At 51.7% G+C, this 26,267-nt stretch overlaps 1 protein-coding gene across 1 annotated transcript in view; it reads left to right on the forward strand.

Annotated features, from left to right (window-relative positions):
- EFCAB8 (EF-hand calcium binding domain 8) overlaps positions 1-26,267 on the forward strand; it is a 99,649-nt gene that overhangs the window by 20,109 nt on the left and 53,273 nt on the right. The window contains exons 5-11 of the mRNA XM_023220581.1: positions 5,233-5,368; positions 9,031-9,136; positions 12,016-12,100; positions 12,939-13,063; positions 16,398-16,471; positions 18,729-18,859; positions 26,172-26,239. Of these exons, the coding sequence (XP_023076349.1) occupies positions 5,233-5,368; positions 9,031-9,136; positions 12,016-12,100; positions 12,939-13,063; positions 16,398-16,471; positions 18,729-18,859; positions 26,172-26,239 (725 nt within the window). The remainder of the gene's footprint in view (positions 1-5,232; positions 5,369-9,030; positions 9,137-12,015; positions 12,101-12,938; positions 13,064-16,397; positions 16,472-18,728; positions 18,860-26,171; positions 26,240-26,267) is intronic.

Below are 26,267 nucleotides of genomic sequence, written 5' to 3' on the forward strand. Positions count from 1 at the left end.
CTGCTTCCAACACTTGTAATTGGACCCTAGGACCACTGGACCAACAGGTAGGGGAGAAAAAAAATTTTGTTACTGGAAAGGGGTTCCGATCCAGACCCCAAGAGAGGATTCTTGGGCCTCATGCATGAAAGAATTCAAGGCGAGTCCATAAAGTGAAAACAAGTTTATTAAGAAAGTAAAGGAATAAAAGAGTGGCTACTGCATAGGCAGAGCAGTCCCAAGGACTACTGGTTGGCTATTTTTATGGTTATTTCTTGGTTATATGCTAAACAAGGGGTGGATTATTCATGAGATTTTGGGAAAGGGGTGGACAATTTCCAGAACTGAGGTTTTCTCCCTTTTTTAGACCATGTAGCATAACTTACTGATGTTGCCATGGCATTTGTAAATTATCATAGTGCTGGTGGGAGTGTCTTTTAGCATGCTAATGAATTATAATTAGCATATAATGAGCAGTGAGGATGACCCGAGGTCACTTTCATTGGCATCTTGGTTTTGGTGGGTTTTGACTGGTTTCTTTACCGCATGCTGTTTTATCAGCCAGGTCTTTATGACCTGTACCTTGTGCCAACCTCCCATCTTATCCTGTGACCTAGAATGCCTAACCTCCTAGGAATGCAGCCCTGTAGGTCTCAGCCTTATTTTAACCAGCTATTATTCAAGATGAATTTGCTTTGGTTTAAATGCCTCTGACAATTTGAGCAGGAAAGAAAAAAGTAGTCATTTTTCAAGTATATTCCTCCCTTGGCACAACTGCATAGTCATACCAGCATCCTCCCCACTTTTCTTTCCACATCAACCAAAAAAACAGAAAATCTAGTGAGGACACCCCTTTGGTCCCACTCCTGCTGAAGGTGAGCACACACTCTTGAGGGTGGGTAAGCCAGCGCCTTCATGCATCCGTCCCCTCCGTTTTAGGCAACCATTGTTTCGATTGCCTGTTGTGCTTTCTACCAGCAATGGGGTTCTCTGCCATTGTTGGACATTAAGAGCTCAAGAGTTTGTTTCTTGGTCTGAAGAAATGACGGTCGGCCTCCAAACCCATCTGACATCTTCTGCTCTGTGTTTTTATGGCACTCTGAGCAAAGCCCACTCCAGAGTTAGTGTCTCTTCCTGTCCAGACCCATTTATAGCCCTCCAGGGCTACCAGCATCAGTCTCAGCTGTCTGCTGTTTCAGGACCTTCCCAGAGGGACTGTGTCTCATGGTCATTGGCAGTCTCTGTCTCCTTCCTGGCATTATCTGCCTGATGGAGTGCAAGAGGGACATGTCTAGATTCAGCCCATCTCCACACTCTGCAGCTCCCCACTAGTTACTCATTTGATGGAACTGGGTGGCCACCTCATGGGAGCACATGGGGATCTCTGCTTGTCAATTCTAGTCAGCTTCTGAACCTGGGAGTTCTTCTGAGGGGCATTGACTTGTTCAGCTTTAATGCACCCCTCAAATCTCCACAGGGCCGTGCTCCATGGGGCATCTCTTCAACAGGCCAGGTTTCCCTGGCCCTCTTGCCTGAGTGCATGGCCAGGCCATTGGTCACTGCCTGTGAGTCAGTAAAATTCCAAACACAGGAGCTTCCACCACTGTTCAATTCTTCCATCACTGTTAGAAAAACGGCACGCAAGGCAGGGCGCGGTGGCTCACGCCTGCAATCCCAGCACTTTGGGAGGCCAAGGTGGGCGGATCACCTGAGGTCAGGAGTTCGAGACCAGCCTGACCAATGTGATGAAACCCCGTCTGTACTAAAAAGACAAAAATTAGCCAGGCGTGGTGGCATGTGCCTGTAATCCCAGCTACTCGGGAGGCTGAGACAGGAGAATCGCTTGAACTCAGCTACTTGGGAGGCAGAGATTGCAGTGAGCCGAGATTGTACCAACGCACTCCAGTCTGGGCAACAAGAGTGAAAACTCTGTCTCAAAAAAAAAAAAAAAGAAGAAGAAGAAGAAAAACAGCATGCAAATGCAAGTTAGCCCACTGAGATGGATCAGTTTCTACCTTCTTTGCTCCAAGTAGCAGCCCTCCAGACAGAATATTGTCCATTCACTTTGAAACCGGAAAGCCAGCATTTCCTTGTTGGACACTTGATAGCTGTTCACAGCACACTGTCCAAGTGTTGATAGAACCCAGCAGCACCTCACACAGTTCCAGAATCAGTCCTGGGGTAAAGAGGCTCCTGGCTTGTGAATATCTCTTGCTTGTATTCCTCAGGTAGCAAGATGCTGTGTAAACCATTTCCATTTTACTGTATTTATTTTTTTGGGATTTTTTTTTTTTTGAGACAAGGTCTTGCTCTGTGGCCCAGGCTAGAGTGCAGTGGCACCATCTCCGGTCACTGCAACCTCTGCTTCCTGGGTTCAAGTGATTCTCTTGCCTCAGCCTCCCGAGTAACTGGGACTACAGGTGGCTGCCACCACACCTGGCTAATTTGTTGTTGTTGTTGTTTTTGGAAACGGAATCTTGCTCTGTTGCCCAGGCTGGCGTGCAGTGGCTTGATCTCAGCTCACTGCAAGCTCCGCCTCCCGGGTTCATACCATTCTCCTGTCTCAGGCTCCCGAGTAGCTGGGACTACAGGTGCCCACCACCACACCCGGCTAATTTTTTGTATTTTCAGTAGAGATGGGGTTTCACCGTGTTAGCCAGGATGGTCTCAATCTCCTGACCTCATGATCTGCCTGCCTCAGCCTCCCAAAGTGCTGGGATTACAGGCATGAGCCACTGTGCCTGGCCTAGGTTTTGTATTTTTAGTAGAGACGGGATGTCACCATGTTGGCCAGGCTGATCTTGAAGCCCTGACCTCAGGTGATCGCCTGCCTTGGCCTCCCAAAGTGCTGGTATTACAGGTGTGAGTCATTGCGCGTGGCCAACCATTTCCATTTTATTATGGAATTCTTCTGGCCTCTGTAGGCCCCATTAGAGCATTTCTCTGATATCACTCAAGACATCTGGGTATTTCAGGTTTCAAGATAATTTTATGTCCTTCTGTCATAGGGGTAGCTTCAGTTAATGTCCCATAACAAGGTAGTAAATGCCCCTCAAGGGGACATTCCCTAGTCCAAATTCCAGTAGTTGTTGCAGGGAGGTGCACACAGGCTTTTGCCGTAAGCCCCGGGAAATACTCTACAGAGGGTTATCCGGTGGAGAATTTGTCCCTGCCAGCGCTCTAGCTTCTACTCTTCACTGTGTGGGCCTGGGCAATCTTGCTGGTTCCCATTTAGCATGTCCAGCTCATGTAGCTTGAAGGGCGATTTACATACTTCTGTTTTACAGCAGTAGGAAGGGGAGACATTCCCTAATTAGATATAGTGTTCATTCCCATGATACAATCAGATAAAAGCAACCACTTCACATGAAGTATGTTCAAATACATAACTGTACATTTTGGCATAAACACATTACTTGATAAGGTCAAGCCTTCACTGGTCTATTTCTTTGTTTATTTTTTTTTGAAACAGAGTCTCACTCTGTCACCCAGGCTGGAGTGCAGTGGCGCAATCTCGGCTCACTGCAACCTCTGTCTCCCGGGTTCAAGTGATTCTCCTGCCTCAGCCTCCTGAGTAGCTGGTACTATAGGTGTGTGCCACCACACCTGGCTAATTTTTGTATTTTTAGTAGAGATGGGGTTTCACCATGTTGGCCTGGCTGGTCTCGACCTCCTGACCTCAAGTGATCCACCCGCCTCCTGACCTCAAGTAATGCTCCTGACCTCAAGTGATCCACTAGCCTCAGCCTTCCAAAGTGCAGGGATTACAGGCGTGAGCACCCCTGCCTGGCCAGGTCTTTCTATTTCTTTGGGCCATTTAGATCTCGAGGGTGTTTAAAGGTCCTGAAACAAAATGTCAAGAGGCTTGTTCCTATTTTCTCCTATTTATTTGCTCAACCTACAAACCCGGAGAGCTTTCCAACTTGGTGGGGAAAATAAACGAGTAATATTTAATTACCTTCATGAAAGAGTAACTTTAAAAAGTTGGCTTACCTTTACTGAGCCTGGGCCGGGTGCACCAAATGCAGCCTCCCATCTGATCCCAGCCCTAGGAGGTGCAGGTGCTGTCGTCATGCAGGTGAGGAAACCAAGTCCTCCCTGAGACGCCATTTCCTTAGGGCTGTCTTCCCTTTTCCTAGCTGTCACCTATCATCCCATTCTGCACCGTCTTTGGCCCTGACAAGCGTCAGGGTTGGAAGAGACGAAAGGGCAACTGAGAATATTCATCACAATCTGCCCAGAGCCATGGGCTGAGGACAGGAGAGAGGAGAACCGTGTCCAGACACGTTTCCCTTGCTCTTCTGCAGAGATGGTAATGGCAGTTGAATTTTCACAGTGGCTTGGGTTATCCTTAAGCCAGGGTCAGACCAGGCCCACTGGATTTGGAAAGGGCCCTGGAGGAGGGGTCACAGTGCCTGGGTTCTAGTTCCAGCCCTGCTGGTAAATAGAACATAACTCCAGGCAAATGATTATCCCCTGGGCCCCTGTAGGAGGAGGTAATATCACCTGCTCTGCCAGGGCCCAAAGATTGGGCAGATCAAGTAGGAGAGTGTGTGCCATGCCATGCTGGGAAGCTGGAATGACAGGGACTCTTGATGGCCAGATAGCTGGCTTAGCCCACTTGGGTGCAGGGGAGCAACCCTCAGAGGGGAGCATCAAAGCCTGTGCGAAGGCTCAAGGGCGGCCTCCTGCGAGGCCAGGCCTGCCCCAGGAGCCCCAGGAGTTGGCTACAGGGTTTGGTGCGTAGCGCCCTAATTCCCCACTGCCCCTTGTCCACTTTGATTTTATCCTTCGGTTCTGTTCCCCCCTCTACCCCAGAGCACTAGAGCAGTTGCAAGAAAGTGCTGTTTCTCAGTTTTCAGCCTCAGGCTCCACTCTGCTCACCCTCTGTGGCTAGCTTTTCCTATGAAAAGAGCTTTGCGAACAACCTCCGTTCTGTCTCCTCTGTCCCATCACGTCGCGAGGAGGCTGGCTGGCTACTTGCAGGATAAGCCTGCTGCTTCTCGCATCTGGAGCCCCGCCTCATATCAGCTTCTACGTGGGGCCGTTTTTCTTTTGGCCACTGTTGATGATCCGGTAGAAACCCGCTTGGAGGAGCCAGCTCTGGTTTTCTGGCATGCGCATGTGCGTGCGTGTGCGTGACGCTCCACCAGCTTTTGCCCCTCCTCCTCGGTGGCTCTCTGTTCTGCCGCAGGCGCCCCCTCCCTGAGCTGTTTTTGCTTGGGCTCTTCTCTCTCTCATCGCCTTCCACAGGAACCATGGCTGTGAGGTGGTGAAGGTGGTGTTTTTAACCCGCCGGTTCAAGAAGATCGGGTGTTTCCTAACTGTCACCAAAGACGGCATCCTGCAGTTCTGGTCTGAGTCCTTCTCGCTGATCAGCTCCTTCAGGGTGAGTGGGGCCCGTACACATGGTACACACATGGGTCATTGGAGAGCCTCTGCCTTAGCACCCCTATGGTGAAGGTGACCTGAAGCCAGGCAGATTCATGGTCTAAGCAGCCTGGACTCGCAGTCACAGCACCTGGGTCCTCTGGGAGCCATACATTTCCCTTCTCCTAAGCGGGATTCCACCTGGATGTCCTTTCCATGTGGTGTCTCACAGACCCCTCAAACCCATTAGCCCAAACAGCGTGTCCCTTTTGCTATCCCTGCCCACCAGGTTTCCTTCTCTTGCATCCCCATCTCAGTGAATGGCATCGTCACCCCCAAGACTCCTGTGCTAGGGGTCAGCCACTCCCACGCTGTCACCACGTCCTACCAGTTCAGGCCTTTTGCCTGGACCAGGTGGGAAATCATAGTGGTTGTGAGCATGGGCTCTGGAGCCCAACTCCCAGGGTTAGAGTCCTGACTGTACCACCTGCCAGCTCTGTGACCTGGACAAGGTACTATATATGCCCAGTGCCTCAGTTTCCCCATCTGTCAAATGGGGCTAGTTACAGTGCTTCTTCACAGTGCTTTTGCGAATACGCGATGACATAATACATGTGTAGTGCTTGGGGCAGGGCAGGGCACACAGCAAGTCCCCACTGGATATATTGTCTTTGTACTGCCAGCTCCTGGCTGAGAGTAGTAAATGAGAAGATGCTCAGGAGAACGCGCTGTGTACTTGGTCACCAGGCCAGTCCAGAATCCTCCAGCAGACGAAGAAAGCATTGCTCTCCAGGGCTCTACAGAAAGGTTGAGAACACAGCCCCCAGATGAAGGGCTTTCTGAGCCTGTGTAACTGCAGAGTGATTCACAGTTGCATCAGGGCTCATCCTTTGGGGAAGAAGAGGCCTGGGTGGAACTAAGGTCCGTGGGGGTCCCGTGGCTCTCCTGGGTGCACCAAGGGGGAGTCACGATTACCATCCTGAGGCTGTGGCTTCCATACCCCTCCACCTTCCCTTTCTGTGTGTGGACTGGGGCAGGGTGTGTTGCAACCAGAGCTCCTGCTTGTGGCTGCTACATGGTCACCGAAGCACTTCCAAAGGCTGAAGGGGACAGAGGAAGGCTCTCTGGGAAGGCCCAGCAAACCTGGATTCTTCCTGGAAGGGCTGCTTTGGCAAGAGTAGGCCTCTCAGGACCACACACCCACTGTCATGAAGATGGAAATACCTCAAGTTGGAGGCGGGGCCTGAGCTCCCCTCAAGAGCTGTGTGATCTTGGGCACAGGTCACTGAAACTCCCTAGGGCTTTTGGTTTCTCTGAACAGTGTGGGGTGGGGGGTGGGAGTTACCAAGCTACAGGTGTGTGTGAGTTAGACCCCAGCCCTGGGCAGGAGAGAGGGGCTCAGGAGGGTTCTGGTCCATTGTCTTCACCACCAGAACCACCTAGGGAGCCTTGGTGCTCTCTGAGTTCTGATGGGACAGGCTCCTCTCTGCCCCTGCCTTCCCTATTCCTTCTGATTATCCATGTAGAGGAATTGGTTTATGCTCCTCCCTGCTCCTTCCTCCCAGCTTTTCAGATCATACTTCTTTCTGCTTTCTTCAGTTCAGAGTCTGTGGTGTCATTCAAAGAGTAAAATACAGCACCAGGCACGGAGGCTCATGCCTGTAATCCCAGCACTTTGGGAGGCCAAGGCAGGCAGATCACTTGAGGTCAGGAGCTCGAGACCAGCCTGGCCACCATGGTGAAACCCCGTCTCTGCTAAAAATACAAAAATTAGCCAGACATAGTGGCACACCCTGTAATCCCAGCTACAGGGAGGCTGAGACATGAGAATCGCTTGAACCTGGGAGGCAGAGGTTCCAGTGAGCGGAGATCACGCCATTGCACTCCAGCCTGGGCGACAGAGCAAGACTCTGTCTCAAAAAAAAAAAAAAAAAAAAGAGTAAAATACAGATTCCTTAGGTGGCCACACCTACCTCATCTTTGATTCCTCTCCAGCTCTAAACCCAGTGGGCTGGCCTCCCTCTTCCCCAGGACACAGCAGCTCATTTCTGCTGACCTGGCTCTGCCTGTGGCTTTCCCTGCCTGGAGTGCCAGCTCACATTGTCTCTGTGTACATGCTACACGGGTACAGGAGGCACCGGTGCTGAGCTCCTACCGAGTGCTGGGCACCACCCTCAATGCTTTAATTATTCCATTCATTCCTTGCAACTTTGCAGAACAAATCTTCAGTTCATAAGCCACTTTGACCAGGTGACACCTGCAGATGGAAAACAGGATTCAGACCTATGGAGGGGCAGACAGGGGAAGTCAGTCTTCCTTCCCTCAGTTCCTACTTCCTCTCCCTGCAGGCAAATGCTATGACCAGTTTTGGGGTGCTCTTCCATGGCTATCCTCTCTACATACCCCCCTTTTCTTTTCTTTTTTTTTTTGGAGACTGGGTCTTCCTCTGTCACCCAGGCTGGAGTGCAGTGGTGCAATCATGGCTCACTGAAGCCTTAACCTCCTGGGGTCAAGGGATCTTCCCACCTCAGCCTCCCAAGTAGCTGGGTCTACAGGCATGTACCACCATGCCCAGCTAATGTTTTCTTCTTTTTCTTTCTTTCTTTTTCTTTCTTTTTTTTTTTTTTGAGACGGAGTTTTGCTCTGTCACCCAGACTGGAGTGCAGTGGTGTGATCTCGGCTCACTGCAGCCTCTGCCTCCCAGGTTCAAGTGATTCTTCTGCCTCAGCCTCCCAAGTAGCTGGGATTAAAGGCGAGTACCACCACGCCCAACTAATTTTTGTATTTTTAGTAGAGACGGGGTTTCAACATTGGCCAGGCTGGTCTCAAACTCTTGACCTAGTGATCTGCCCACCTCGGCCTCCCAAAGTGCTGACATTACAGGTGTGAGCCACTGCGCCCAGCCTTTTTTGTTAATTTTGTAGAGATGGGGTCTCCCTATGTTGCCCAGGCTGGTCTTGAACTCCTGGGCTCAAGTGATCCTCCCACCTTGGCCTCTGAAAGTACTGAGATTACAGGCATGAGCCACTGTGCCCTTTTCTTTTTAAATGTGATAATAGAGGCATATTATAATGTTGCTTTTTACCTTGGTTTGTCACTTAATCATATTTCTTGGCAGCTCTTTATTGGCATGTGCACAGCTCCCTTGTTCTTAATGTCTGGGTGGTGTCCATGGTGTGGGTTGATATCGGCTGTGCTTTCCAGGTGGCTTCTGGCCTGTTGCTCTAATAGCAGCTGCAACGTCCCCTTTGAGTAGATGCAAACACACTCATAGAAATATCTTGGAAACAGATCCGTGGATCATGATCTATGCATATTCAAGACTTTGGTTTTTTTTTTGGGTGGGGGGACAGGGTCTCACTCTTGCCTAGGCTTGAGTGCAGTGGTGTGTTCACAGCTCACTGCTGCCAAGACTTTGATAGAACTGTGAGACTGCTCCAGAAAGGGGTTGTAAAGAGGGTGTTCTTCAAGCCCGTTTTACACGTGGAAACTGAGACCCAGGGAGGCTAGGGAGTTTATCTGTTTATCCAAGGCCCCCACCACTAGTCTTAGTGGTAGTGCTGGGCTCCCTGCTAGGTCAGTGGTGGCTCCAGGGTCTCGTGTGGCAGGAGAGGTTCATAGGGAGCTGTGCTGGACTGAGTATGCTTCCCAGCCCATCTCCTCTGCTCTTCCTCTGGCCAGCTTAACCAGAACCAGCAGCTCTACAACCAGCCGATGTGGGTCGTCGACATGGTATGTCTGCACAATATGAACCTCATTGCAGTTGCGTCTACCAAACAAAATATAGGTGAGTCCCCCTGGGGGCTCCCCAGCCCTGCTCTCAGCCACTGGGAGCCATGCATTTGTGCCTGGGAGAAGTCTGTTAGCTGAGCAACTGTGAACATGAATCAGAGCCCCATGGGAGGATTGCCAGGTGGAGAGGCCTTAGTGCCAAGTAGGCAGGGGGTGGTCTGTGAATGCTCGAATGAATACAAGTGAGTTGAACAGACCGAAATTTACAAGCCAGAGGCCATAACTGGTCTATCTCCGGTCCTGATTCTACCTCCTGCCTCTTGCCACTCCTAGTCCAGGCCCCCTTCACTCTCACTGAAATATCCTCTGCTGGCTAGGTGTGGTGGTTCACTCCTGTAATACCAGCACTTTGGGAGGCGGATCACCTGAGGTCGGGAGTTCAAGACCAGCCTGGCCAATGTGGTAAAACCCCGTCTCTACCAAAAGTACAAAAAATTAGCCCGGCTTGGTGGCGGGCACCTATAGTCCCAGCTACTCGGGAGGCTGAGGCAGGAGAATGGTGTGAAACCAGGAGGCGGAGCTTGCGGTGAGCTGAGATCCTGCCAGTGCCCTCCAGCCTGGGTGACAGAGCGAGACTCTGTCTCAAAAACAGAAGAAAAAAAAAACAAAAAGTACAAAAGTTACCCGGGTGTGGTGGCACACACCTGTAATCCCAGCTACTCGGGAGGCTGAGGCAGGAGAATTGCTTGAACCTGGGAGGTGGAGGTTGCAGTAAGCCAAGATCGCACCACTGCACTCCAGCATGGGCGACAGAGAGAGACTCAGTTAAAAAAAAAAAAAAAGCCTCTACTGCATGCCGTGCTTCCCTCAGGCCCCCAAAGGCAGGATGTGCATTTACAGTACCCTCTGCAGAAAATCTTCACCCTACCCCAGTGTTCTTAGGATGAAGGTGGGATCCTCAGTCTCTGTGCCCTGCCATCCCTCCTGCCCCTCTCTCTGCCCCACAGCCTCTGCTTTTCTTTTGGCTCTCATCTCAGAAGTTACTTCCTCCAGGAATCCCTCCCTGACCCTCTATTCCAAGATCCTCTGTTAAAAAGACTGCGTGAGATTGTACCTCTTCCTTCAAGGTCCCCCTTTCAGTGTCATCTCACATGTATTAGTGTGCTTCTGTTTAGTGCATGTCTCCTCCTCCAAACTGGAAGCTCCATGAGGTCAGGGACTGCATCTGTTCTGCTCAACTCAGCGTCTCAGTGCCTGGTACCTTCTGGATGCTCAATGACTATTGAATGGATGGATGACGAATGAGGCCTCTGACTGAGCAGACCTGTAAGGTGGTCAGGAAGAGGAAATTAATACATGAAATGATAGTCGGCAATGCGAGGCTGAATGGGAGGAGACAGCATGGCTGTTCTGAAATAAACAGGGACTTTGGAATACAAAGGACCTGGGTTCAGAGCCTGGTCCCACTGCTCTGTAGATGTCTGCCTTTGAGCAATTACTTTACCTCCCAGTGCCTCACTTTACCCAGAGGTAAAATGGGGCCAATGATACATGACTCGAGGGTGAGTGTGGCTTAGTAGTTAGGTGTATGAAGCTGCGGGCATAGTGCCTGGCACATAGTGGGCAGTTAATTAACACTGACATCATTATAAGGCTAAATTGTGTGATACAGAGAAAGTGGTCAGCCATCAGCAAGGGCTAGAGTAATCTATCTGTGACCTGCCTGGGCTTTCCATTGCAACACCTGTTTCCTGGGGACCCGGTGCTGTCCCAGACATTCTCACCCTTTATCCTCAGACAGCCCTGAGAGTTTGGCGTTAGAACCCCATTTATTTTTTATTTTTTTGAGACGGTCTCACTCTGTCGCCCAGGCTGGAGTACAGTGGCGCAGTCTTGGCTCACTGCAATCTCTGCCTGCTGAGTTCAAGTGATTCTCCTGCCTCAGCCTCCTGAGTAGCTCGACTAGGGATTCGTTTATTTTGGTTGAAAAAAAAATATTGAATTCTGGTTTGGTGATGGGCTGGACCTGGTCTGCTGGGCCCATGTTTGTTGGCTCACCAGGTGTCTGGGTATACAGGCGCACACCACCACACCTGGCTAATTTTTGTATTTTTAGTAGAGACAGGGTTTCACCATGTTGGCCAGGCTGGTCTCTATCTCCTGACCTCAGGTGGTTCACCCGCCTCAGCCTCCCACAGTGCTGGCATTACAGATGTGAGCCATTGCACCCAGCCTAGAACCCCATTTTAGAGATAATTATGTCATCACTGCTGTCCTGATGGAGCAGCTGTCACCTGCTCGGAGGCACTCAGACAAGGCCAGAAGCAGGGATGGAAGTGCCACAGTGTGATCCCTGGCCTTTGTGGCCCCAGCCCAGTCCAGCCAGCACTCCTCTTGTGACCCACAGCCCTCTGGGGTGGCCGGCCATATAGAGAGGCAGAGGAGGGCGACAGGCTGCCATTCAGATGCAGGAGACAGCACGATGGCGAGGCTGTTGCTCATCAGAGGCTGAAAATGAGGCTTGATCTGTTGGAAGGAGTCAGATTTTTTTTTTTTTTGTTTAAATTGAGACAGGGTCTTGCTCTGTCACCCAGGCTGTAGTGCAGTGGTACAATCACTGCTCACTGCAGTTTCAAACTCCTGGGCTCAAGCAATCCTCTTGCCTTAGCCTCCCTGAGTGCTGGGATCACAGGTGTGAGCCACCACACCCGGCCTGGGATTTTATTCCAGCTGCAGTTGGAAGCCTTTTAGGGGTTTTCAGTGGGGTTCCCAGTGGGTGGGTTTACTCTGTAAACAGCTGTCTGTGGTTACCATGGGGGAAAAAGGGCTGAAGGGGCCAGAGATTCCTTGGGAAAGCAATGAGGCTGCTCACCGTGACTGAAGACCTCCCAGGCACGGCTGTGGGCTTCATGTGGCCTTCTGTCTTTCCCCCAGATTTCTTTGATATTAGTGACCGCAAATGTGTCCCAGCCTTCACCTTTATTGATCTGGACAGCTGTGCCCTGGTCATGGACTACTGGTGAGTCTCCACTGGGTGTTCCCCACATGAACCAGGAGGCCCAGGTCTCCTGCAGTAGCCACATCACTGACTAGGGTTGGGGCCCCCAGAAAGCCTCCTTGGAAAGATCTGGAAAGATCTCCCCTCTGGCTCCAAGGCCCCTGTGTCTTCCTCCCTCCAGACTGCTTCTCTCTCAGGGTCACCTCTCATGGTCACTCAGAGCTTGGAGTCATTGTCACTTCCCCACTCAAGACAGCCATCAAATCCCAGCAGAGGCTTGTCTAGCTGTGGCTGAGGAGTCCGGGGACGTCACAGTCTATTGGGAGGGGTGACTTAACAAAGGGCAGCTGGAGGACTAGGGATTCATTTATTTTGGTTGAAAAAAAAAATTGAATTCTGGTTCAGTGATGGGCTGGACCTGGTCTGCTAGGCCTGTGTTTGTTGGCTCCTCAGGTGTCTGGGCAAGGCCGGAAAGTCTTGTTGGAACTGCCCTTGCTTCCAAGGAGAAGGGAGGCTATTGAGGGGCAAGGGAGGGAGTGGAAGCTCCACAGCCTCTTTTTTTTTTTTTCTTTTTTTTTGACTCAGAGTCTCACTCTGTCTCCCAGGCTGGAGTGCAGTGGCACCATCTCAGCTCACTACAGCCTCTACCTCCTGAGTAGCTGGGATAACAGGTGCCCGCCACCATGTTTGGCTAATTTTTGTATTTTTAGTAGAGATGAGGTTTTACCTTGTTGGCCAGGCTGGTCTCGAACTTCTGACCTCAGGTGATTAAGCCGCCTTGGCCTCCCAGAGTGCTGGGATTACAGGCGTGAGCCACCGCGCCTGGCCCACACAGCCTCTTCTCTCCATCTTTCTGCAGGTCTGACTATCACAGAGGTGTATTCTGCTATGGGGACGCCAAAGGCAATGTCATCGTCTTCACCTCTGAAAACGTGACCAGTGGGCTGTTCAACCCCCATATTCTTCCCAGGGCCTCCAAGTGGGGTAGCTAAGATGCTGGGGAAGGGGGTGGAGGCCTGGGCATGGCCTAGACATGGGTGCTGAGCCCATCCTGGTCCCCGAGCCCCCCACTTCCTGCCTCTGCTCTGGAGCCTCTGGGAAGGCATCTGCTTCTGAGCGCAGGGTGCATGCAGCTCAGTGCAAAGGGAGAGGTGATGGGGCACAGCAGAAGACCACGAGGGCTGGGGAGAGGTCGGCCTCTCTGAGGATGGGAGGCTGTGCGGGTGTGGTCTGGGGGTGCAGGACGCTTCTCACCCCAGCACGATGCCAGTGGTGGGACCCTGGGGAAGTCCCTCATCCACTCTGATCCTGGTTGAGAGCGCTGACGCTAACTTCCTTGGATGGTGGTGAGGAGGCATGTGCTCTCCTTGGCTCTAGTGCTGCCTTTGGTGGGCAGGGGCTGTCCTGGATGTGGGCTCTGTGGAGCCTGGGCACTGCCTGGCTGGCGTGGGTGAGTGGGCACAGCTGCGTCTAGAGCACCCCTTGCTGAGCGCTTTGCGTGCATCACCTCCCGTATCTGCCCCTACTGTCAGGAGGGAGGAGCCGCTGCTGTAGCCCATAATAAGAGGCAGAAAGGGTGAGGTCACCTCCACAGGCCCCTGCCTGGGGAGCGGGGGCTAAGATCTGAAGTCTGGCCGCCTGCCTTGGAGTCTGTGCTTTTAGCCTTTTGCTGGGCTGCATCCCACACTGATTAAACGCAGGAGGAAGTCATTGGAGCTGTTCTGTCCAGGTTGCTAGATCCCCAGAGGACACGGCTCGGGGCTGCCTAGGAAACTCATCTGAACTGGAGCCTCTCTAGAATCCAGCCTTGCATGCACAGTGCTGGCTCTCCAGGTTGCCTCACATCTACCAGGAGGCCCAGGCCACCAGGGGCCCCATACAGGGACACTAACCCCTCTTCCAGCCAGAGTTACTAAGCAGGACACTCCAGGGGTTCCCACCCCTCCCTGGGACTTACTTACTTAATAGGCCCCTGGCAGGCTTGTTGGGGCAGTGTCCAGATCCTGTCCTGGACACAGCAGTGGGCTGGCACCCTGCTTGCCTCATCGGCCTCGGGTGCCTGCCCTGCCCTTAGCCGCCCACTCAGCTGCTTGAGCCTAGTCACTCTGCACCCCTCTGGGAACTGGCATGGGAGGTTGTGGTGGTCTTTGAGCCACATGGTGAATGGGATATCGAGGGAGGCAGATGACACTGGAATGTTAGGCAGGAGTCCTTCCATGCCAACTGCTGATTGAAGGCTGGGGATAAACATGAAGATGAGGTGGGCCCAGTATGTGGACTTGGGAGGAGATGGACAGACCCAGGTATGCACCCCAGCTCTGTGTGACCTGGAGCCAATTGCTGAACCTCTCTGTGCCTCAGTTCCCTTATTCAAATAGGGATGGCCCTACTTCATTTATAGCTTTGGTATAAGAAACGTGGAATGTTAGGCACCTAGTAAGTTCACAGTGACTATGACTTCTTCCCTGCCCTCCCTCACAGCCCTAGTAGGAGAGACAGGCAGGTAAACTGATGATTAAACCACAGCGCATCATAAAGCTGACTCCTGCCTGTGCTCATGCACGACCAGCCCCACTCTGGCAGTCTTGGGCAACTTTCCACCCCTCCCTGGGACTTACTTTGCAAGCTTCCTCCTGCCCTTGCAAGATGGGGCTGGTGACTTTGCAGCAGTACAATGCTTGGCATGAGCCCCCAGATCCATCCTTGCTGCCTCTTCCCTCCTCCATCCCTGGGAGGGAACCTGAGCCTAGACTGCCCCAGCATTTGTGACCTGCCTCCTTAAACTGCTCTGACGGAGGACCCATGTTTGTCCCTGACAGTGCTGGTTCCACTCGTCTGTGTCAGATTGGCTTTGCTTTCCCTGAGGATCCATCAACTGCTGGCCTTGAATGGTTTCAGCAGCCAGGAGATGCTAAGCCCCATGAGGGCTGCACCTGGCATGTCTGAATTCCTCCAGACAGGCTTGTTTTATTTAAGTGTGTGTGTTTTTTGTTTTTTTTTTTAATTTTGAGACAAGGTCATACTCTGTTGCTGGAGTGCAGTGATATGATCATAGCTCACTACAGCTTTAATCCCTTGGACTCAGATGATCCTCCCACCTCAGCCTCCCAAGTAGCTGGGACCACAAGCACACCACCACCACTTCTGGCTAATTTTTAATTTTTTTTTTTTTTTTTTTTTTTTTGAGATGGAGTCTCGCTCTGTCACCCAGGCTGGAGTGCTGTGGCCGGATCTCAGCTCACTGCAAGCTCCGCCTCCCGGGTTCACGCCATTCTCCTGCCTCAGCCTCCCGGGTAGCTGGGACTACAGGCGCCGCCACCTCGCCCGGCTGGTTTTTTATAGTTTTTAGTAGAGACGGGGTTTCACCGTGTTAGCCAGGATGGTCTCGATCTCCTGACCGTGTGATCCGCCCGTCTCGGCCTCCCAAAGTGCTGGGATTACAGGCTTGAGCCACCGCGCCCGGCCAATTTTTAATTTTTTTGATTTTTTTTGTAGAGATGGGTTCTCACTGTGTTGTCCAGGCTGGGTTTTTTTTTTTTTTTTTTTTTTTTGCAGAGTCTTGCTCTGTCGCCCAGGCTGGAGTGCAATGATGCGATCTCGGCTCACTGCCACCTTTGCCTTTTGGGTTCAAGTGATTCTCCCACCTCAGCCTCCTGAGTAGCTGGGATTACAGGTGCATGCCACCATGCCCAGCTAATTTTTGTATTTTTGTAGAGACAGGGTTTCACTATGCTGGTCAGGCTGGTCTCTTAACTCCTGGCCTCAAGTGACCTTCCCACCTTGGCCTCCTAAAGGGCTGGGATTACAGGTGTGAGCCACTGCGCTTGGCCCAGACATGCTTATTTTATGATGCATACCTGGAACTTCTACTTTTTGGAACCTGTGCTTTCTGGACAAGGAGTGCATGTAGTTTTAGGCATGATGGCAAACTCCCAAGTGATTACTTGTCAGATTAAAAAGAGCCTAGAGTCTCAATTCCTTTTCCACTCCAGCAAAGATGGAGCTCCCTAATAAAGAATCAGCTTGTTTAGACTGCAGCACCTAGGAAGCGTGAGGTGCCCTGAAGTCTGGTTCTAGTTCTGCCATGCACTGGCAGGGGCACTCTAGGAGGCAGCATTGATCTGCCTGAGTCTTTTTCCTGGGGTGGGGGCACTCCGCTGAGCTCACTAGGACACAGTGAGGCGCCAGTGAGGGTTTGGGTGGAAAAGCCTTTTGAGAAGCACAGGAGTTGCAAGCCAACTTAAGACGTTTTTGACGCTTTGCTTGCCGAGCAAAGGGGGAAAGCTGCTGATGTGGACCTTGATTTGTTCCCTATCAGATCACTGGATCAAAGTTTCCATGCAGAAACTCTTAAATGAGAAGTCTGCTTTGTATAGAAGCTACCGGCTGAAGGTGAGTTGTTTCTTTCCTTTTTTTTTTTTTTTTTTGAGACGGAGTCTCGCTCTGTCACCCAGGCTGGAGTGCTGTGGCCGGATCTCAGCTCACTGCAAGCTCCGCCTCCCAGGTTCACGCCATTCTCCTGCCTCAGCCTCCCGGGTAGCTGGGACTACAGGCGCCGCCACCTCGCCCGGCTAGTTTTTTGTAGTTTTTAGTAGAGACGGGGTTTCACCATGTTAGCCAGGATGGTCTCGATCTCCTGACCTCGTGATCCGCTCGTCTCAGCCTCCCAAAGTGCTGGGATTACAGGCTTGAGCCACCGCGCCTGGCTGAGTTGTTTCTTTCCTTGGCCTGTTACAATGGTAATTATCTGTACACACGCACCACTCAAAATAAATACAAAGTAGATTTACTCCCTGGGTTCAGTCTTAGGCCTTGGGGTTTGGTCTCTGGAAACAGATTGTGGCAGCTGTTGGATCCCACCAGCTGCATCTGCAGACCACATCTCAGTGTGGCCATGCCCCTCTCACCACCGCCATCCCTAAGCCCTGGTCCTGGCCAACACTGCCTCGCTCCTGCATGGCTGCAGTGGCCTCTAGCTGGGTTCCCCACTTCCTTTTTTCATGCAGCACTGTCTCCATTTAGTGCCAGAGGAATGATGAGTTAAAAATACAGTTGAGTCACCCCGGTAGCTTCTCATCACATTTGGAACAAAATCTCAAGTCCTTACCACGGCTGTCGGGACATGAGGTGATCTGGCCTCTGCTTGCAAGCTCTGGGCTTGTTTTCAACCTTCTTTCTCCCCATTTGCTCTCCTACAGAGGCACAGGCTCCTCTGCTGTTCCCTGAATGCGCTCAGCCCCTTCCCGCCTCTGTGTCTTGGCATGTGCTGTGCCTTCAGGCTGCAGGGCTCTCCCCGAAGGTACCTGTATTCCCCCTATCTATTTCCTGTGGTCCCAACCAGCCATCCTGGGACAGCTCTGTGCCCACCTCTGCTTTCATCCCTTCACCGCAGTGTTTCCCAGCTTCCAGCTTTGTGTGGTCCGACCATTGATTCCTCATGCTGTCACCTTCACGAGATCGATGGCTCCTCAAGGGCAGGGACTTTGTGCTCTCGGTCGTCTCCGGTGCCTAAAATAGTACCCCACACTTGGGCTCCCAATACGTTTGCTGTACAAATGAATGAATGAATGACGCACTCCAGGCGGTCTGGGTGGCCCAACAGGCCTGCACTTTTTTTTTTTTTTTTGAGTCAGAGCCTTACTCTGTTGCCCTGGCTGGCATGCAGTGGTGCGATCATGGCTCACTGCAGCCTTGACCTCCTGGGCTGATCCTCCCACCTCAGCCCCCGAGTAGCTGGGAATACAAGCACCACACCCAGCTAATTTTTTTATTCTTTTTTTGAGACGGGGCCTCACTATGTTGCCCAGGCTGGTCTACCTACCTTGGCCTCCCAAAGTGCTGGATTTACAGGCGTGAGCTGCTGCACCCAGTCTTCTGTCTTCTGTGGGAAGGTCGTCTTGGGCTTGGTTTTCCCTCCAGGTCTCACTCAGTGTCTTAGATTCGGTGCCTTCATTGCGACAGACGCTTGGTGACAGTGTGTGTAAAACCCAGCTCAGGGTCTTGCATGTAGAAAGCACTGAAGAAATATTTGATGAGCCAATCTCTCCAAGCTGCCTTTTCCAATCTTGTCCCGGAGAAAATCTCTAGATAGGGGGGCCAAGCACTGGTCCAAGTCACAGAGCTGGGGCCAGAGAATTCAGAGCCCAGCCAGCCCCTTCGACTGCACGTCATCTTTTGTGGCTCAAGTTGCAGTGAATGAACATTCTCATGCCCTCTGTGCTTCCGTGAGCACTCCACTCTATGACAAACATGAAGGGTGGCAGTGGGCCAGGAGCACAGCCCATCTGTAGAGGGGGCTCCCTGTGGATAACTCGACTGTTGGCCTGGACAGACTTGAATTCATCCTTTCTCCCCTCGAGGGAGATGATTAGTATGGGCCTGACCCTCCCCATCCTCTAACTGACAGGATTTCAAATGAAAGTACGCTTGTGTGCTCTTAAGCATTTTCAGTGACAAGTGATGGCCAGTGCTGGTCCTAGGAACTGGGCCAGGACTGCGGGGCCACATCACTCTGTGATCACGAGGAGAAGGGCATTAGATTCCGTGATATCTGGGTGCCTCCAGTCCCAACACCTGGTCATGTTCTGGGGGCTGGGTCTGGAAAGTTGTCCTTGGGTGGAGTCTCCCACCGTTGCTGCTGTTTTCCCAGGCTCTCCATCCCAACTGGTGTCAGCAGGTCAAGTTCATCCCCCAGATGAACCTGGTGGTCTCCTGTTCAGCCATCGAGAAGTCCTCTCTGGTGCTGACGGTATTGCCAGCCAAAGCCTCTGAAAAACCTAAGTAAGAAGTGCTTCTCTCCTGGCTAAGGCAGTGGGGTTGGAAGGAAGGGGGGTGGTGAGTGGCCTGTGGGGGCTGACAGTGGCAGATGGTGGTTGGTGTATGGACTCTGGAGTTTAGTTTTTCCAGCACCGTCACCAGCAGCACAGTGAGAACACAGTAGCCTCTTTTATCTCCCAATCTATATGCAAAACTCAACACAGAAGCCAGCACAGAGTGAGTGGCAGTCAGTGAAATGTTTTCTGAATGAAGGGATGACTGTGAGTTACTTCCTCCTCTGTGACCCTCAGTTCCCTCATCTGTGAAAGGGTATGAAAGCTTGTACCTCACTTCTTCAAGGGTTGTGTGAGGGAATCCTCTGTGGTATGTGTTCAGTAACTGGCAGCGTTGGTTCTTTGCAGATGGTTCCAATCTGTTTCCTTCAGTCTAGATTCCTCTACCCCAGAGTGCGGTTTTTTTCTTTTGAAAAACCAGTTAATCACCGGGCGTGGTGGCTCACGCCTGTAATCCCAGCACTTTGGGAGGCTGAGGCGGGCAGATCACAAGTTCAGGAGATCAAGACCATCCTGGCTAACATGGTGAAAACCCATCTCTACTAAAAATACAAAAAAAAAAAAAAAAAATTAGCTGGGTGTGGTGGCGGCTACCTGTAGTCCCAGCTACTCGGGAGGCTGAGGCAGGAGAATGGCGTGAACCTGGGAGGCGGAGCTTGCAGTGAGCTGAGATTACGCCAGTGCACTCCAGCTTGGGCAACAGAGCAAGACTCCGTCTCAAAAAAAAAACAAAAACAAAAGAAAAACCAGTTAATCACACAAGAATGTATTAAATGCATTGTCCATGTAAAAAATGAAAACATTATAAAGAAGTCTGGAGTCCTGAGGGGCCTCCTCTTTATTCAATCCCCATTCCTTGGCATAGTTATCAAAAGCCACCACTCTGTTTTTTTTTTTTTTTTTTTTTTTTTTGCGATGGAGTTTCGCTCTTGTTGCCCAGGCTAGAGTGCAATGGTGCGATCTCGGCTTGCCACAACCTCTGCCTCCCGGGTTCAAGCGATTCTCCTGCCTCAGCCTCCCAAGTAGCTGGGATTACAGGCATGCACCACCATGTCCGGCTAATTTTGCATTTTTAGTAGAGACGGGATTTCTCTATGTTGGTCAGGCTGGTCTCAAACTCCTGACCTCAGGTGATAGGCCCGTCTCGGCCTCCCAAAGTGCTGGGATTACAGGCGTGAGCCACCGCGCCTGGCCTACTTCTGTTCTTTTACTGTGTGGCTTCTACTGTGCAGTTTATGGTAGATCAACTGGCAGGTATGTTCTCTGGCGGAGTCTTCCTGCTGGGTTGCTCTTGCCCCTATAATTTTCCTCCGGCCCCTAGTCTTTTCCTTGAGCCTTTGGGGCTGTGACATTTTGCTTCTGCACAGGCTGAAGAATGAGCCCCAGGAGAGTCTTTTTTGGGGAACAGCAGGAGATTTGAGGCCTGTATTGGGGAAAGACTGGGTGAGGCCAGGGTTGGGTTGGGGCAGAGACTGAGGGCCATTTAGACCCCTGTCTGTCCCTTTCTGTCCTGGTTGTTTTTCAGGGGAAATTTCAATCCTGAGATGATAAAGCTAATTTAGGCCAACTCCTCATTTTATAGATGGGAAACCTGAAGCTTAGGGAGGGGAAGTGATTGTCTTAGAGCAGACACTTGAGCTGGAGTTTTATCTTGGGCCTCATTATATGTCCAGTGCCTTTTTTTCTTTTGTTTTTGAGACGGAGTCTTGCTCTGTCACCAGGCTGGAGTGCAGTGGCACAATCTCGGCTCACTGTAACCTCCGCCTCCTGGGTTCAAGCGATTCTCCTGCCTCAGCCTCCCTAGTAGCTGGGACTACAGGCGTGCGCCCCCATGCCCAGCTAATTTTTGTATTTTTGGTAGATACGGGGTTTCACCATGTTGGCCAGGATGGTCTCAATCTCTTGACTTTGTGATCCGCCCACCTCGGCTTCCCAAAGTGCTGGGATTACAGGCGTGAGCCACCGCGCCTGGCCTTTTTAACCAAACAGTGCACTGTGTGCATTTCTAGACAAGTCCTGGACCTCCCTGCAGGCCGGAAAAGGGGGCCTCTGGGAATGTCTGATGTGAAGGGGAGGTTTCAGTCTTGGTTCAGTGCTTTGAATGGGGCCTTGTGGTGGGAGTTTGCTTGGAGTTGTTTGCTGAGGCTATCTGTCTGCACTGGTGGTGATATCACTTAATGTATATCAGGGATGTCCAATCTTTTGGCTTCCCTGGGTCACATTGGAAGAAGAATTGTCTTGAGTCACACATAAAATACACTAGCACTAACAATAGCTGAGGAGCTAAATAAGAATCACAAAAAATCTCATAATGTTATAAGAAAGTTTATGAATTTGTGTTGGGCCACATTCAGAGCTGTCCTGGGTTGCATGAGGCCCGTGGACCATGAGCTGGACAAGCTTGGTGTATATGTGTTTCATTCAGATCTTGTTTTATTGAGTCCCGATGGCAGGAGGATATCAGGGGGTCACCTCACCAGGGCCAGGAGGGCTTCTGTGGGCTGGGCCTGCTGCCTTCCTGACCTCACCGCCTCCACCTGCCCACTCAGCTCCACTGGCCTCCTTCAGGCTCAGGCGTGCTCCTGCCCCAGGGACTTTGCACAGCTCCGCTGTCTGTGGTATGCTCTTGTAATTGATTGACAGATTGAGACAGAGTCTTGCTGCGACACCCAGGCTGGAGTGCGGTGGTGTGATCTCAGCTCACTGCAATCTCCACCTCCCGGGTTCAAGAGATTCTCCTGCCTCAGCCTCCTGAGTAGCTGAGATTACAAGCACGTGCCATCATGCCCGGCTAATATTTGTATATTTAGTAGAAACTGGGTTTCACCGTTTGGGATGGTCTTGATCTCTTGATCTCATGATTCACCCGCCTTGGCCTCCCAAAGTGCTGGGATTACAGGTGTGAGCCACTGCACCCGGCCTTGTTTTTTGAATTAATTAATTTTAAATTAATATTTTCATTATAAAAAGTTTCAAACACACACAAAAATAGATAAAATAGTATTAATTCTTTCATATCACTGAGTAGTTAGTCTACATTAATATTTCCCTGAGTACCTCAGAGTATCTTCTTACAATATTCAGAAGTAGATATAAGCGCGGTTCTGGGATGGTTTTGGGCAGAGAACTAGTGTGGTCTGACTTACGTGTTGCAGGTAGAGTGTCCATGGGCAGAGGCGGCAGTGGGGACGCCAGTGAAGAGGCCACTGCAATAGTTGAGGCTGTATAGGATGGTGGTCTGGAGCTGGGCTGTGTTATAGGATGAAGGGATTGGGGATGTATTTTTGGGGTAGGGTAGAGAATATATTTACACACACAAACACAGAGACACATGCTCCCTTCCTTCGGCCTGGGTGACAGAGCTCTTAAGACCCTGTCTTCAGAAAAGACAAAAGACTCCATTCAGGCCAGACACGGTGGCTCACACCTGTAATCCTAGCACTTAGGGAGGCCAAGGCAGGAGGATGCCTTGAGGCCAGGAGTTCAAGACTGGCCTGAGCAACACAGCAAAATCCCATCTATACAAAAAATTTAAAAATTAGCTGGGAGTGGTGGCACACCCATGCATTCTTGGCTGCATGCAGTGCAATGTACAGGCCGGCAGGTGGCACCGTTGACCACTTGCTGGTCTCCCGTTTTGGCAATGCCATCTTAGGGCATAGCCTCTGCTGGTGGGGCCTGGCATTGGCACCCCAACCTCTGCCTCTGGAGTCAGCCTCAGCCTCCAAGGCAGCGTGGGCCTGAGGGTCTGGTTCCCCTGCAGCCAGCCTCACCCGAGTTCTCAGATGGTTTGAGCCAGGAGCAAATCTGATGGAGCAGGTGTGGTGGCAGGAGCTGGTGCTGAGTGTGTGGACTGGCCCCTGATGTCTCCCCCACTGTCCCCTCTTCCTTCACTTCTGCCACCACCACCTAGTTGAAGCCACCGTCATATCCTACCTGAACTGCTTGCCATGGCCCTCTTAGCAGCCTCGCCATGTCCCCTCAGGCCACGTTCCCTGACCCGCAGCCATCGACAGATCTGATCCAGCCAGGGCCCTGTATGGAGCCTTCAGCGGCTCCTGGCCAGGGCTGTGGATCAGGCCCTGCCCGCCTCTCCCATGTCCTCTCATGCCCTCTCCTCCTGGCCCACCTGGTGCCCACCACACTGGCCTTGCACAGGCTGCTCCCTCCAACTGAAGCCTCACCCCTCCCCTGGGCTCCCCGGGGCCGACTCCTTCTCACCCTTCAGGTCTCCGCAGCCCTGGACCCTACTCAGAGAGGCCGGCAGAAGTGAGCCTCCTTCTGTTGTCCTTCATCAAAGCCATGTGCTTACGTCCCTTGCAGGACTTGCCATGATTTGTAAGTGTCCATCTCCCTTCGGTGTGTCCACTTACTCCTGCTGTTTCCCTCTAGAAGGAAAACCCCCTATAGCAGAAGCCTCATGTCTGTGCCCCTGGTAATGCTGGCAGGAGTAGGAGCCAGGAAACCTTTGTTGATGAATATGTGAATCGGCCTGAAATAATTTCTACTAACATTTTGGTGACCATTCTTCCAGAATATTTTTCGGCAGCACAGATACTTGTAGAGGGAGGAATATCTGGTTTGGCAATAAATGAAATGTGTGTACTGCCATCTCTTCTCTTTGAAGCTTTGATTTTTAGAGGAATCCTTATGGCTCTGGAGAGATGATTTAAAGGGGAGCAAGGCTGGAGATGAAGGAACTGGCGGGGAGGCTGATACGGCAAAGTCAGGGGCCTGGGCTAGCAGCGGTCATGGGAGCGGAGGGAAGTGGGTAAGGAGGACTTGGGGCCAGGCTGGATAATGGGAGCCACGATGTTGTCCAGGTTGAGGCCCAGGCACCTGGCTTAGGCCCCCCCCGGGAATGGTGGAGGAGCCGGGTGAGGGGTCAGTTCAGTGGAGGGCGCGCTGTGTCGGGGGGCCGGGGGCCCTATTACAGATGCCTTTGAATGGAGTTCTTGGTTTTTTTGTTTTTCCTGAGGCAGGGTCTTATTTTGTCACCCAGGCTGGAGCTCACTGTAACCTCAAACTCCCAGGCTCAAGCGATCCTCCTGCCTCACCTTCATAAGTAGCTGGAACTGCAGGTGTACCATCACGCCCAGCTAATTTTTAAATTTTTTGTGCAGATGGGATCTGGTTGTGTTGCCCAGGCTGGTCTTGAACTCCTGGCCTCAAGGGATCCTCCTGTCTCGGCCTGCCAAAGTGCTGGGATTACAGGCATGAGCCACCTTGTCTGGCCTGAATGGAGTCTTTTTGTGTTTTTCGTGGACAGGTTCTTGTCCTGTCCCCCAGGCTGGAGTGCAGTGGCATGATCACAGCTTACTGCAGCCTCAACCTCCTGGGTTCTAGCAATCCTCCCACCTCAGCCTTGCAAGTATTTGGGACTACAGGTGCATACCACCAAGCCCAGCTAATTTATTTTTGTAGAGGCGGGCACTCACTATGTTGCCCAGGCTGGTCTTGAACTCCTGGGCTCAAGCAGTCCTCCTCCCTCGGCCTCCTAAAGCGCTGGAATTACAGGTGTGAGCCACCACACCTAAATAGAGTTTTTTTTTTTTTTGCTTTTTGTTTTTTTTTGTGGGGTGGGGGCAGAGGGTACTGAGTCTTTCTCTGTTGCCCAGGCTGGAGTGCAGTGGTACAATCTTGGCTCACTGCAACCTCCATCTCCCAGGTCCAGGCGATTCTTCTGCCTCAGCCTCCCGAGTAGCTGGGATTACAGGCACATACCAGCATGCCCGGCTAATTTTTGTATTTTTAGTAGAGACGAGGTTTTACCACGTTGGCCAGGCTGGTCTGGAACTTCTGACCTCAGGTGATTCGGCCGCCGTGGCCTCCCTAAGTGCTGGGATTATAGGCGTGAGCCACTGTGCCCGGCCAGAATGGGGTTTTGAAGAGTGTAGTAGAAGGAGCTGGCGGGGCAGGATGTTGTGGATGAGAGGCATGGGCATGGGCATAGGCACAGAGCATCTGGGGCTCTCAGGCCTGTGAGGGCTGCGGGGCCCTGGCCTTCCCGGAACTCCTGTCTGGGCCTCTCTGGCCCTCTGAGCCTCACCTGGCCCTGATGAGCCTCTCCTCTCCTGGATCACTGCTTACTGAACTTCCTGTCACCTCCTGCCGTGTTCACTGTAGGTCTGAATCCTGACCCCTGTGTGGGTGGAGTAGTATTTTTTCTTCACCCATTGCAAGGTTTATGGCTGAGACCCTGATAACAAAAGGCAGATGAACAAGAGAAAAGCATGCACATTTAAGTTTCATGTGACATGGGAGCCTTCCGAAAAAAAACCAAAGAGACAGGGATGCTTGTGTATTTTTATGCGAAGTTTGATGAAGAATGGACAGTCATGCAGGATGATTGGACTAGTACCATCTGATGGCAGTAAACTGTTTGTCCAGATCCCCCTCTGTGTCCCTGTGTCTTCAGAAATAAGGACATTCTGGCTGGGTTCCGTGGCTCATGCCTGTAATCCCAGCACTTTGGGAGGCCATGGTGGGCGGCTCACCTGAGATCAGGAGTTCCAGACCAGCCTGGCCAACATGGTGAAAGCCCGTCTCTACTAAAAATACAAAAATTAGCCAGATGTGCTGGCAGACAGCTGTAATACCAGCCACTCGGGAGGCTGAGGCAGGAGAATCACTTGAACCTGGGAGGCGGAGGTTGCAGTGAGCCGAGATCGTACCACTGCACTCCAGCCTGGGTGACAGAATGAGACTCTGTCTCAAAAAAAAAAAAAAAAAAAAAAAAAAAAAGGGACATTCCTTTCCCCCAGGTATAGGTATAGAGTGGGCACCAATGGAATCAGTGTTCTATGACCTGCTTCAGGGAGAAGGCTAGGGGAAGGCAAGCGTGGCCCTCCCCAGCTTTTTTCTTGATTTGTATCATGGATGGGAAGATGCCTATCCCAGTACAGTTGATGTGAAAATCAAATTTGCCCTTGGAATGATGCCAGATGCTTTACAAATGTCAGGAGTAGCTCCTGCCTGGGAGCCGTCTATACCTGGAAAGTGGCATCTGCCCTGTGGGCTGTTGGTTTGGGGTCGGGGCCAGGCTGCTGCTTTTCCTGTGGTGCTGAGCCCTGACTTGGCGGCAGAGTGAATGCTGGGTGGTTTCTGGGGCTGCTCCTCTCCTAGAATGGAGAGGTAGTGACTCCTCCCTAGACCTCCTGGGAGGCTCTGCCTCCAGCTCCTCCCAGCCCAGGCTCAGTCTCAGAGGCTCTCTTAGGGCCACTGCTCCCGGCCCTGCAGCCCTCACTCCTTTGATATTGTAGGTTGTCAGTGCTGCATGTAAGGAAGGGGATTCTTTGCTTTGATTACTGCCCAGAGAGGAACTTCCTGGGTAAGTCATCTTCATGTCACCCAGAAGC

Source organism: Piliocolobus tephrosceles, chromosome 20 (assembly GCF_002776525.5).
Source record: "Piliocolobus tephrosceles isolate RC106 chromosome 20, ASM277652v3, whole genome shotgun sequence".
Lineage (NCBI taxonomy): Eukaryota > Metazoa > Chordata > Mammalia > Primates > Cercopithecidae > Piliocolobus > Piliocolobus tephrosceles.